We start from the raw sequence: 14,692 nt of genomic DNA on the forward strand, positions 1-14,692 counted from the left end.
TTGTTCATGCCACCCTTTTTCTGTTGACCTTATCTGAAACTGTTGCAATATCAAATCACCCCTAATTTCCATTGCTGCAAAGACAAACAAAAATCCACCTTCTCCAACCTAACCTTGTAGTTAAAATCCCTGATCCCTAGAAGCATTCTGGGAAACCTTCTCTGCACCATCTCAAGGACCCTCACATCGTTCTGAAAGTGTGGTGACTAGAATGGACACAATACTCTTGCTGTAGCTGCGATAACCCCCATGAGGCCCACGAGGAATCACAGATTGATTTCCATGTGGGGCTCATTGAGTATGAGTTCCCCTGGTAACAGGCAGTGGCTTTCCCAACTGGAACTCATTGTCTGAGCCTTTGATAAGAAGGCCCAGGACTGTGCCTGCTGATCTGTAGTCTCAGGCAGGGACTAGTGTGTGTACACCCCAGTAGTGGTTTTACTTTGCATTCTGTAATAAACTATGTTCTTTTCCTGTCGGGTTTCCTGAGTTATTACACTGCCCTAACCAGAGCTTTGTCAAGATTTCCAGCATATGCTCCCTGCAGACATGGGGAGAATGTACAAACTCTGCACAGACAGTGACCCGAGGCCAGAATCGAACCCGGGTTCCTGGTGCTGTGAGGCAGCAGTGCTGACCACTGTGCCACCCCATAAAATATAGTTCCTGGATTAGATTCCTCTTTTCTATCACAAAGTGACAGAAAGCAGTGTGTTTAAAGTATATTTATTAGTGTCACAAGTAGGCTAACATCAACACTGCAATAAAGTTACCGTGAAAATTCCCGAGCCGCACCTGCTCGGGTACCCTGAGGGAGAATTTAACATGGCCAATGCACCTAAGCTGCACACCTTTGGAGTGTGGGAGGAAACCGGAGCACCCAGAGGAAACCCACGCAGACACGGGGAGAACGTGCAAACTCTACACAGACAGTGACCCCAAGCCTGGAATTGAACCCGGCTCCCTGGCGCTGTGAGGCAGCAGTGCTAACCCACTGTGCCACCATTAGTGAACAGCCATTCATGGAGATCCTGATGTGGTTTGGTCGTGAGGCTCTCTGCACTGAAATTATTAAGTTCACAAACGAATCTTGTGCCCTGGTCAGCGCTGACACTGGGTAACCCAGTAACTTCCAGCTTCTTTGGACAAGGAAATCACTGCACGAGTACATTGAACTCAAGGAAGACATAGTTGACAGCCACTTTGTTTATTTTTTACACATTGTCAAACTACAATTAACATATAACAAACAATACCATGCAAAACAATTTCAGGAAAGCAAGTTGCTTATATATAATAGAAAAAAGAAAACATTATGCTTTAATAGTACACCATCTCCTACCAACTTCTAATTGAATATTGTGACCTCTGCACCTATTCCTTTGCCGGCTTGCTACTATTCCTAACTGTATAGAGTGAAATGGAAAAGAAAATAATATCACTGCTTATGATAAAGGAGGAGAATAGGACTTCTGGCATTGCAAATCAGAAACTTGAAGCAACGCCTTCAAAATGGTTAGAAGTGTTGTGAATAGATTTCTTTTTGGTTTATATGGGCATACCATCCTTGTCAAATGATTCACCTGTCATTTTACGAGGTCTGTAAACAATAATATGACTTGGAATAAGATGGAATCACGTCACTGATCTCTGCAGTAAAAGATCTGCAGGTTAACTGTGGTGCACGATATATTGGGGCTTTCTGCAGTGTAAATGACTCCCGCAGCCAATGCAGCAACTGCGCTGTTCAGATTCAGCAGCTAAGTCTAGCCAGAACTCCCTGAAAGTTTTGCAACAGTCCGGTGAGTTACAGCAACACAAAAAACAGAAAACGCTGGAAAATCTCAGCAGGTCTGACAGCGTCTGTGGAGAGAGAGAGAATAGAGCCAACGTTTCAGGTCTGGATGACCCTTCGTCGGAGACAAGTCCGACAAAGGATCATCCAGACTCGAAACATTGTCTCTATTCCCTCTCCACAGATGCTGTCAGACCTGCTGAGATTTTCCAGCATTTTCTGTTTTTGTTTCCGATTCCAGCATCTGCAGTTTTTTTACAGTTTTGTAACCGTCATTTCCCGTTTCTGCAAATATGACTCGTTTTCAGGTTTTGAACAAAGATGTATGGATGGTTTAAGAATCTTGATGTCAGTGTTCTTTGTGAACATTCATATTTTTAAAAACACAGGGGAATTCTATACATGTAGATGTTTATTCACCCCGACAGTGTGAAAACAAGAAAAGAAAACACGAGTTTCGCTACTGGACACAAATGCCCACAATAAATTCTATGAAACGTTTAATAAATCATTTGCAGAGAAACTCAACCACTTCAAGATGCTAAAATCTCTACGCTTTATGCAGAATTATATCAAAATACAAACTCCTGGACTTCCTGAAATATTCAGAAAAATTGATCATCTCTCCCGACTCTCCTCCTCTCTTTCAATCTTGGTAACTAGGTTGGTGCACCGTTCATTTTAAATAATCTGCATGATTGATCTGTGTAACAATTACGTGTAAAATGCACGGCTCTGCTTACTTGCCTGTGGATAATGTATTCCTGTGTCCCTGTGTACTCAGACAAAGTAAGAAGTTTAACAACACCAGGTTAAAGTCCAACAGGTTTATTTGGTAGCAAAAGCCACACCTACCAAATAAACCTGTTGGACTTTAACCTGGTGTTGTTAAACTTCTTACTGTGTTTACCCCAGTCCAACGCCGGCATCTCCACATCAGTACTCAGACAAAAACAGTAAATGCTGGAGAATCTCAGCAGGTCTGAGAGAAGCGGCACGGTGGCACAGTGGTTAACACTGCTGCCTCACGGTGCCAGGGACCCGGGTTCGATTCCCGGCTTGGGGTCACTGTCTGTGCGGAGTCTGCACGTGCTCCCCATGTCTGCGTGGGTTTGCTCCGGGTGCTCTGGTTTACTCCCACAGTCCAAAGACGTGCTGGTTAGGGTGAATTGGCCGTGCTAAATTCTCCCTCCGTGTACCCGAACAGGCGCCGGAGTGTGGTGGCTAGGGGATTTTCACAGTAACTTCATTGCAGTGTTAATGTAAGCCTACTTGTGACTAATAAATAAACTTAAAGAACACAATTTTGAGTCTGGATGACTCTTCATCAGAGGTGAAAACAATTGGAAATAGTTTGAGATTTATACTGTTTGGGGGGGGGGTTGTGGAGGTGCGTGCCATGGGGGCTGGATAGAGGGCTGGGGGTAGATGGAGACCAGAGAGATTGACAAAGATATCATAGACAAAGGGAATGTAAATGGTGGAGATTATGGCTAAGAAGGGTGCTAAGAGCGGCACATTAAGAGATCAGAATTTGTCAATGGCACAACAAAGGTAAGTAGAGTGACAAAGAACAGCCTCAGACAGATGGCCCTCGTGGGGTGGAGGGGGAGGAGGGGAGGCAGTGGTAAGGGAAAAAAGATGGAAAGCGAGATTTGATAAAGCCATGGAAGAAATGAAAATAACATAATAAGTTGATGGAAATGGGGTGACGGTGGAGGAGGGAGTTCATGGTCTGCAGCTGTTGAACTCATTGTTAAGTCTGGGAGGCTGTAAAGTGCCTTATCTCTCCGCAGACGTTGTCAGGCCTGCTGAGATTTTCTGGCATCTTCTGTTTTTGTTTCAGATTCCAGCATGCGCGGTAATTTGCTTTGACCTTTCTCTATGTACCCCACTGGAGTCACAGCTTAGCATGATTTTTATAGAATCATAGAATCCCTACAGTGCAGAAGGAGGCCATTCAGCCCATCGAGTCTGCACCGAACACAATCCCACTCGGCCCTATTCCCATAACCCCTGATATTTACTCTGCTAATCCCCCTGACATTAGGGTCAATTTTAGCACGGCCAATCAACCTAACCTGCAGATGTTTCGAGTGTGGGAGGAAACCGGAGCACCCAGAGGAAACCCACGCAGACACGGGGAGAATGTGCAAACTCCACACAGACAGTGACCTGAGGCCAGAATTGAACCCGGGTCCCCGGCGCTGGGAGGCAGCAGTGATAACCACTGTTAATGGCGTTAATAAGGTGGTGATGTGAAATCTACAGCCACTTAAATCAATCGGGTAGAATGAGCTGGGCAGGGCTGTTACAAGGCAGAAGTTTGACAAGAAGGTTCACTGAGTATAATCTGACAGGGCAAAGCTCGAGCAAGTTTATGAAAACATATAAACCACATAGTTGAATTATCACCTGGAAATGCAAGTTATATTCTTCAAACATATAATCTATAAATTAATTGAAAAGTTTATGTTTAAAGAACACTTATAAAAGTGTGATAAGATGGAGCAATACAGGTGAATGTGGATAGTTGAGTGGTTGAGGGCTTATTTGGAATGTTTACCTGGATACATATTTTGTTCAGCAGCGTATATCAGAGCAGATGATGCTGACTCACATTCTGCTCAGTGATGGAGGGGTTGTTTAGGTAAGTCTCACTATCTGTATTCCTTTTCAAAGTTCAACCCTTTCACAGAAAACATGAACAGCCATTCTTACTTTGAATCATTGAATCCCCACAGTGCAGGAGGCCATTCGGCCCATCCAACCTGCACCGACAACAATCCCACCCAGGCCCTATCCCCGTTACCCCAAGTATTTTACCCACTAATCCCCCTGAAACTAAGGGTCAATTTAGCATGGCTAATCAACCTAAACCCGCACATCTTTGACTATGGGAGGAAACCGGAGCACCCGGAGGAAACACACGCAGACGCGGGGAGAACGTTCAAACTCCACACAGACAGTGACCCGATGCTGGAATTGAACCCGGGTCCCTGGTGCTGTGAGGCAGCAGTCCTAACCACTGTGCCACCGTGCCACCCTATACTTTATTTGTTTGGAGAAGCAGTTGTTTGAACCGCAATAACCTGATATCATTTTGGAAGAGAGATAGATATAGGACGTGGGAGCTTTGGACAGAATGCAAAGAAGGTTCACCAGATGCTGCCTGGTCTCGAGGGTATTGCCTATCGAGGAGAGGTTGAATAAACTAGGATTGTTTTCACTGGAAAAATGGAGGCTGAGGGGAGACCTGATACAGGTCTACAAAATTCTGACAGGCATAGAGAGGGTGGATAGTCAGAAGCTTTTTCCAAGGGCGGAAGTGTCAATTACAAGGGGGCGCAGGTTCAAGGTGAGAGGGGGAAAGTTTAAGGGAGATGTACGGGGGGGAAGTTTTTCACGCAGAGAGTGGTGAGTGCCTGAAACGCGCTGCCAGAGGTGGTGGTGGAAGCAGGCACATTAGCAACATTTAAGAGGCATCTGGATGGGTCCATGAATAGGGAGGGAATAGAGGGATACGGACCGAGTAAGGACAGAAGGTTTTTTTTAAGTTTAGTTAGGGCATCATGATCGGCACAGGCTTGGAGGGCCGAAGGGCCTGTTCCTGCGCGGTACTTTTCTTTGTTCTTTGGAGTGCTTACTGATTGAAACTACGTAAGGGGTTAGAATGAATGCTACCATGATATTTCAGCTTTGTTTGTGCTTATTCACTTTTCTTCACCTACGGGAGTTAACGGCTTCTCAAGTTACTGCCTCAGTGATAGTTTCACCATTCCGTTCATCACTAAATAACCAGGTCAATGTTAATGCTAATCCTACTCGCCGTGGAGAGACTGCCTTTTGAAATAGTTTTGGGATAGATGAGAGAGATCAGATATCTGATTAATCTTGAACTTTTTTTCCCCCAATTTTAAATAACAGAAAATTATACTTTTAAAAAATATATATTAGCATTTAATTTACAAGCATATTCCCTCCTTACTACCGCAGCTTCAGTAAATATTCATATTCAAGCTCACTAGGTATAAACTCAATGAGTAAAAAGTTTGGTCCACGAGGTTGTTGTAAAATACGGCGGTGTTTAAAGTCTATATTAGGCAAGACGCGTATTTCAATCATTTTTTTTTAATTCATCTAAAATTCTGGCATTTAGCATCAGTTAATGCTTGCTTTAAATATGGATGTTCCAACTAACAATGGGCTGGGGTGCATAGATCCATTTACTACGGGCTGGATTCTCCGGCCTTACTTGCGGCAGGGATTATCCGGCTCCGCTGCAGTGACCGGAGATTTGGCTGAGTGCCGAATTCTCCGTTCTCGCTGGCAGCGGCGGGGGGGGGGGGGGGAGGAGCAGTTGGGAAGGGGGGTGGGCATGCGTGAACAGCCAGGGAATTCTGGCCTGTATCTTCAGTGAATTGGCAGGATCAGGCTTTGAGTTGTGTGATATGAAGATTTGTACAAAGGAGTGTAAATATCAATCAGCCCAACACACACGGGATGTGATTTAAAAACAAAACTTGCCATTTTCAATTGTAATTATAAATTGTAAATGGTGCACTTTTTAAACTTGGATATGGCAAACACTGTTTAGACCAACAACCAAACATACGTGCTTTCTTAATGTTGTTCCATACGGCACCTATTGACAACATGCTAATTGTATTATGACATGCATTTCTTAAAGGCAGAATAGTAAGTCACTAAATTACTGTTTCCAAAATCAAGGCAAAAGATGATCAGAACTCGTTCCCAGGTTGTAACTGAGCAGAGGTGCACACATGGACTTACTGTGGCTCTTTAAGAATCAGCATTTACTGTTCAACCTTAAGAAAAATAAAGCAAGTTTGACCAAAATAGTTCTGTTTACTGTAGTGGTAAGTACAGGAGCTAAACAATACATCAAGAAGTTTAATCTTTTTGAAAATTGTATTTTCCTTTATCGGCTAATTTGTAATAGTACAAGCAAATGTCTTTAAAAAGAAAAAAAGAAATACTTTCCTGTGCCTTAGTTTAAAAATTGCAATAGGTCTTTGAAAATTTCGAAAAAGCTTGCAGTTACGATCTGATAGGACTGTCATGAGAAGTGCCACGGAATTTTTCTCAAAAATGTCACTCGTGACTGGATTCTATTTTAGTGACGCAATTTACATAATTACATTTGCAGATTTAACAAAAAAAAAAGACAATTTGCCAAATGCTGTTTGTGTGAAGTTAGTGCTCCGGTAACAGGTGGAAAGGAAGCTTTGAACAAAGCCAAAGCTTTGCTGAAAGCCGAACATTGCTATTTCTAAGAAATAAAAGTCCATTCCACACAATAAACTAGTAACGAGATATGCGCTAGACAAGTGTAGCACAGCATTCTCTGTAGTTTAATATAAAATTAGTAGAATGGTCTCCAGCACTGATAGTTTATCATGTGCAATAGATTGAGTTTTCTGTGTCTCTGAACAAGAACGTGCTAAATTCACTTTGTGATCCACGTGAGAAAATGTATTACATCCTCTCAGTGGCGACTCTGGACGAGTGATCTCTAGAACGTGTTAAAATACCTAAATTATTTGATCGACTTCTTGTTTCTCCTCTGCTCCCCTTGCAACTATTTCTCGCCAAAAGACATTCAGATCCCTTGTTCTGTAATCCAAATGGAAATATCAGGTCTCTACATTAGTGCAAATTACAGGTGGAGAATGTCTTTGAGATACAAATTTTGATTTGCTCAAACGTATTATATCTATGACACTTTTGGAGAGACGGTTACTTTCGCAGCCGAGATTATTAACTAGCTTTGACTTTTTGGGAAGACAAGGCAAAACGAACTGGTCCCTTGGGGGCCAAATGTGTATTGCAATTTGTATCTCAATAGTTAAAAAAGTATTAGAATCCAGCAGAGGAGAATTCATTCTTAAAAATCTTTCTGTCCTTTTAATTATCAGAACAATTCATAATTATATTAGACTGGTTTAAAGCTGGACTTTAAAATTGTCAATATATCTTCTTAAAGTACATTAATTTTTTTTCTAAAAGTTAAAAGTGCTTGTTCCTTAACCTTTACTGAACATTTTAATCCTGTAAAATTAATCATTGATTATAGACATTTTAAACAAAGGCCCATTTACTACTCAAGATGCTTCTCTGTTTCATTCTCAGTTTCATACAACGTTGGTTAAAGTGGGATGAAGAAATTCTTGGTTTACAAATGAGAATCCTTCAAACTCTGCCTGGTCGATGTTAGCTATGACCAGCTGGTCGGGTGGTGTTAACACTGGTTGGCCTCGTGTGAAGAACTTGTCAAAGTTTTCGGCACTTCTGCCACACTGCGGAGAGAGAAACAAGTCAGGGTGTTTATTGAGTGGACGTAAGTGATGCCTTAGTGAAAATCTACCAGCAATCATAGAATCCCTACAGTGTAGTAGAAGGCCATTCGGCCCATCGAGGCTGCAGCGACTCTCCAACAGAGTACCTTACCCAAGTCCTGTCACCTGTCCTGTCATATTTACTTTACCCCTTGGGGCAGCATGGTGGCACTGTGGTGAGCACTGCTGTCTCGCAGCACCAGGGACCCGGGTTCAATTCCTGGCTTGGGTCACTGTCTGTGTGGAGTTTGCACATTCCCCCTGTGTCTGTGTGGGTTTCCTCCGGGTGCTCCGATTTCCTCCCACAGTTCGAAAGATGTACTGATTAGGTTCATTGGCCGTGCTAAATTCTCCTTCAGTGTACCCGAACAGGCGCCACAGTGTGGCGACTAGCGGATTTTCACAGTAATTTCATTTTATTTATTCATTTGTGGGACATGGGCGTCGCTGGCTGGGCCAGCATTTATTGCCCATCCCTAGTTGCCCGAGAGCAGCTTAGAGTCAACCACATTGCTGTGGCTCTGGAGTCACATGTAGGCCAGACCGGGTAAGGACGGCAGATTTCCTTCCCTAAAGGACATTAGTGAACCAGATGGGTTTTTCCGACAATCGACAATGGTTTCACGGTCATCAGTAGATTCTTAATTCCAGATTTTTTTAGCAGTGTGAATGTAAGCCTAATAAATAAATTTATTAAATAAATAAACACTAATCCCCTTACCGTACACATCTTGGGACACTAAGGGGCAATTTAGCATGGCCAATCCACCTAACCTGCACACCTTTAGGCTGTGGGAGAAAACTGGAGCACCCGGAGGAAACCCACGCAGACATGGGCAAAATGTGTAAACTCCACACAGTCACTGACGCAAGGCTGGAATTGAACTGGGGTCTCCGGCGCTGTGAGGCAGCATTGCTAACCACTGTGCCACCGTGCTCACTCCTGGAGCCAAGTGGAGCTAATGCCACCATTCATCACTGGATTCAAATATAGACAAGATACAAGAAAATATATTTAAATTATGACATACTTTACAAGAGAGCATAACCTCAAAACTTAGATGAGGGAGGACGAAATCACAAATTAGATTGAATTATTTTATGTGGAAGTGCAGAATGGATAGAACAGATGACTGGCGGGTTGGGGAGTAATCCTATTCGCAAATTTGAGAGAAAGCTGGATAAATGCTGATTAGACATTTAATTATCAGAACAATCCATAATTATATTGTGCTAGAATGAAATCAGATACTGGGAAGGCAAGATGGTCTTTACATTCTTTTGTCTTCTTACTCTGTTGCTGATACCTAGAATTAGAGGTTAAACTGATCTTTACAATCTTCCAACAGGCTACGGTCCGTTAAATTGTACTCTGGAGTATAAACCTATCTGTGTTTTATGGATGCAATATTCAGCCATTTCAACATCAGAAGGTATTTATATACATATTGAATGTAATTCATGTCTCGGGTGCTTTAAAGAGATGAATCGAATACCAAGCAGTAGATGAAGTTCAGAGGAGGCGCTGTAGGCATAATTGAAGAGTTGGGCTTTGAAAATGCTTCAGAAGGTGAGAGGCACTGAGAGATTTGGGAAGAGTAATCTAGAAATCAGTGTACAGGTTGTCTGTGATGTTGCATCAATTGAATATTGTGTTGATACAAGAGAGATGCAAAGGAGGCCAGCATTAAAAACACACAGGGTGTGGAGATTGGTTACAGCAAGGCCTCCAAGGTATTTAAAATCAAAAGGATTTTGAATTCGACAATGTGCAGATTGGTGAGAACAATTCTGATAAGGGGCATAATTTGGTGCCAGACAGGAGGTGGACAGAGCAATTATGGAAGTCTTGGACCTCAGGTGAATGTTGCCTTGGAGGTAACATGATAGGAACATAGGAATTAGGAGCAGAAGTCGGCAAATTCAGCCCATCGAACCTGCTCCGCCATTCAATCAGATCAGGGCTGATCTCTCCCTGGTCTCAAATCCACCTCCCCACCTGTTCTCCATATCCATAGAACCATAGAACATTACAGCACAGAAACAGGCTTTCTGGCTCTTCTTGCCTGTGCCGAACCATTTTTGTGCCTAGTCCCACTGACCTGCACCTGGACCATATCCCTCCACACCCCTCTCATCCATGTACCTGTCCAAGTTTTTCTTAAATGTTAAAAGTGAGCCCGCATTCACCACCTCATCTGGCAGCTCATTCCACACTCCCACCACTCTCTGTGTGAAGAAGCCCCCCCCTAATATTCCCTTTAAACTTTTCCCCCCCTCACCCTTAACCCATGTCCTCTAGTTATTTTCTCCCCTAGCCTCAGTGGAAAAAGCCTGCTTGCATTCACTCTATCTATACCCATCATAATTTTATGCACCTCTATCAAATCTCCCCTCATTCTTCTACACTCCAGGGAATAAAGTCCTAACCAATTCAACCTTTCTCTGTAACTCAGTTTCTCAAGTCCCGGCAACATCCTTGTAAACCTTCTCTGCACTCTTTCAACCTTATTAATATCCTTCCTGTAATTAGGTGACCAAAACTGCACACAATACTCTAAATTCGGCCTCACCAATGTCTTATACAACCTCACCATAACATTCCAACTCCTATACTCAATACTTTGATTTATAAAGGCCAATGTACCAAAAGCACTCTTTACGACCCTATCTACCTGTGACGCCACTTTTAGGGAATTATGTATCTGTATTCCCAGATCCCTCTGTTCTACTGCACTCTTCAGTGTCTTACCATTTACCTTGTATGTTCTACTTGGTTTGTCCTTCCAAAGTGCAATACCTCACATTTGTCTGCATTAAACTCCATCTGCCATTTTTCAGCCCATTTTTCTAGCTGGTCCAAATCCCTCTGCAAGCTTTGAAAACCTTCCTCACTGTCCACTACACCTCCAATCTTTGCATCATCAGCAAACTTGCTGATCCAATTTACCACATTATCATCCAGATCATTGATATAGATGACAAACAAACAACAATGGACCCAGCACTGATCCCTGTGGCACATCACTAGTCACAGGCCTCCACTCAGAGAAGCAATCCTCCACAACCACTCTCTGGCTTCTTCCATTGAGCCAGTGTCTAATCCAATTGTCTCCATGTATACCTAGCGACTGAACCTTCCTGACTAACCTCCCATGCGGGACCTTGTCAAAGGCCTTACTGAAGTCCATGTAGACAACATCCACTGCCTTCCCTTCATCCACTTTCCTGGTAACCTCCTCGAAAAACTCTAATAGATTGGTTAAACATGACCTACCATGCACAAAGCCATGTTGACTCTCCCTAATAAGTCCCTGTTTATCCAAATATTTGTAGATCCTATCTCTTAATACTCCTTCCAATAATTTACCTACTACTGACGTCAAACTTACCGGCCTATAATTTCCCGCATTACTTTTTGAGCCTTTTTTAAACAACAGAACAACATGAGCTATCCTCCAATCATACGGCACCTCACCCGTGGATACCGATATTTTAAATATATCTGCCAGGGCCCCTGCAATTTCAACACTAGCCTCCTTCAAGGTCCGAGGGAATACCCTGTCCGGTCCTGGGGATTTATCTACTCTGATTTGCCACAAGACAGCAAGCACCTTTAGTCTGTATAGCTTCCATGACCTCCCTACTTGTTTGCCTTATTTCCACAGACTCCATGCCAGTTTCCTTAGGAAATGCGAATGCAAAAAACCCATTTAATATCTCCCCCATTTCTTTTGGTTCCATACATAGCTGACCACTCTGATCTTCAAGAGGACCAATTTTATCCCTTACTATCCTTTTGCTCTTAATACACCTGTAGAAGCTCTTAGGATTATCCTTCACCTTGTCTGCCAAAGCAACCTCATGTCTTCTTTTAGCCCTCCTGATTTCTTTCTTAAGTAGTTTCTTGCACTTTTTATACTCTTCAACATGTTGCCTATACATGTCATACATCTCTCTCTTCTTCTTTATCAGAGTTCCAATATCCCTCGAGAACCAAAGTTCCTTACTCTTATTCACTTTGCCCTTAATCCTGACAGGAACATATAAACCCTGCACTCTCAAAATTTCTCCTTTGAAGACCTCCCACTTACCATTCACATCCTTGCCAGAGAACAGCCTGTCCCAATCCACTCTTTTTGGATCCTTTCTCGTTTCTTCAAATTTGGCCTTTTTCCAGTTTAGAACCTCAACCCGAGGACCAGATCTATCTTTATCCATGATCAAGTTGAAACTAATGGCGTTATGATCACTGGAACCAAAGTGTTCCCCTACCCACACTTCCGTCACTTGTCCTAACTCGTTTCCTAATAGGAGATCTAATATTGCATCCTGCCTAGTTGGTACCTCGATATATTAGAAAATTTTCCTGAACACATTTTACAAACTCTGACCCGTCTAGACCTTTAACAGTCCCAATCTATATGTGGAAAATTAAAATCCCCTACTATCACTTTAACCCGTTTGTTAAATCAGAAATATATCTATCTCCTTCTTGAAACCATTCAATGATTCAGACTCCACCGCGCCATGGGGCAGCGAGTTCCACAAATTCACCACCCTCTGCAAAAAGTAGTTCCTCCTTATCTCAGTTTTAAATCTACCGCCTCTCAACCTATACCTGTGACCTCTTGTTCGAGATTGCCCGAAAGGAGAAACATTTGGACTAAATTTACTCTATCAATCCTTTTAAAATTTTATATACCTTGATCAGATCCCCTCTCATCCTTCTAACCTCCAGCGAGTATAAACCCAAACTGTTTAAACTCTCCTCACACGTCAATCAATCAATCTGGGGAACCGCCTCTGAACTGTCCCCAATACCATCACATCCTTTCTCAAATAAGGAGACCAAAACTGGGCACAATACTCCAGATGCGGTCTCACCAACACCCTGTACAATTGCAACAACACTTTACTTTTATACTCTAATCTCTTTGCAATAAATGCCGACATCCCATTTGCTTTTTTTATTACATGCTGCACCTGGACACTGACTTCCTGCGATTCATGAACAAAGACTTATTTATTAGTGTCACAAGTAGGCTTACATTAACACTGCAATTGAAGTTACTGTGAAAATCCCCTAGTCGCCACACTCCGGTGCCTGCTCGGGTAAACTGAGGGAGAATTTAACACGGCCAATGCACCTAACTGGCGCGTCTTTTGGACTGTGGGAGGAAACCGGAGCACCCGGAGGAAATCCACGCAGACACAGGGAGAACGTGCAGACTCCGCACAGACAGTGACCCAAGCCGGGAATTGAACCCAGGTCCCTGGCACAATGAGGTAGCAGTGCTAACCATTGTGCCATCGTGCCGCCCACCGTGACACCCAGATCCCTCTGCCCGGATGCATTTTGAATCTGCTTTCCATTTAGATAATAATTTGCCTTTCTATTTTTTTGGCCAAAATGGATAACCTCACACGTATCCACATGAAACCGTGATGTGAATGAGGGAGAGGTAAGAACGGAGGTGGGGATAGTGGAGAGGGATCTTGGTTATGAATTCGATGTCCCATTCACAAGCATCCTGTGAAGAAAATAGCTACTTCTATTTATTCTTGTTAAGTCACAGTTCAGGAACTGCTGCTTTTCGGTGAAAGCAGCAATTTATTTTCAGGCTGGATTCCCCTTGGTGATTCCAGTGTGGCTGCCACTCAAAGAATAGTTCAATCACTGTTCCTGTGACTTCCAACCCATTCTCCAGAGAAAAAACAGAAACACCACAGAGAATGCAGATCGCAATATCACAGAATGAGAAAGCGAGGAACTAAACAATACAGCTGTGGCAGATTCCTTTCATTGTGTCCAGAAACCAAGGCTGTGATTTACTGAAGGAGACAGCTGGCAGCCACGTTGTTTCTTTATAGAATCCCTCCAATGCATAAGAAGGCCATTCGGCCCATCGAGTCTGCACCAACCACAATCCCACCCAGGCGCTATCCCCGTAACTCCACATATTTACGCCGCTAATCCCTCTGACACTAGGGTTAATTTAGCATGGCCAATCAACCTAACCCGGCACAGTGGTTAGCACAACTGCCTCACAGCGCTCGGGTCCCAGGTTCGATTCCCGGCTTGGTTCACTGTCTGTGTGGAGTTTTCATGTTCTCCCGTGTCTGCGTGGGTTTCCTCCGGATGTTCCGGTTTCCTCCCACAGTCCGAAAGACGTGCTGGTTAGGTGCGTTGACCTGAACAGGCTCTGGAGTGAGGCAACTAGGGGAATTTCACAGTAACTTCATTACAGTGTTAATGCAAGCCTTACTTGTGATTAATAAATAAACTTTGCTTTACTTAACCCGCACCTGGAGGAAACCCACACAGACACGGGGAGAATGTGCAAACTCCACACAGACAGTGACCCAAGGCAGGAATTGAACCCGGGTCCCTAGCGCTGTGAGGCAGCAGTGCTAACAGACAGTGATCCAACCTTCACCCCATTTCCATTTATTTTATTTCATTTCTTCTTTTCATCTCATTCTTCCACTTTTATCACTTTTCATTCTCACTTCTATTTTTCCACTTTGACGAATG

The 14,692-nt window shown here is 43.3% G+C and overlaps 1 protein-coding gene across 4 annotated transcripts in view; it reads right to left on the reverse strand.

Moving 5' to 3' along the window:
* Positions 1-1,191: 1,191 nt before the first annotated feature.
* Positions 1,192-14,692, reverse strand: part of prkcab (protein kinase C, alpha, b) — a 450,914-nt gene continuing 437,413 nt past the window's right edge. For all 4 annotated transcript variants that reach the window (XM_078225790.1, XM_078225787.1, XM_078225789.1 and 1 more), the window contains 2 exons: positions 2,731-8,115; positions 1,192-2,567 (listed from right to left, as the gene is read on the reverse strand). In XM_078225790.1, coding sequence (XP_078081916.1) covers positions 7,951-8,115 — 165 coding nt within the window. In that variant the 3' untranslated portion in view covers positions 1,192-2,567; positions 2,731-7,950. The remainder of the gene's footprint in view (positions 2,568-2,730; positions 8,116-14,692) is intronic.

This window comes from Mustelus asterias, chromosome 12 (genome assembly GCF_964213995.1).
Source record: "Mustelus asterias chromosome 12, sMusAst1.hap1.1, whole genome shotgun sequence".
In the NCBI taxonomy this organism is placed as follows: domain Eukaryota; kingdom Metazoa; phylum Chordata; class Chondrichthyes; order Carcharhiniformes; family Triakidae; genus Mustelus; species Mustelus asterias.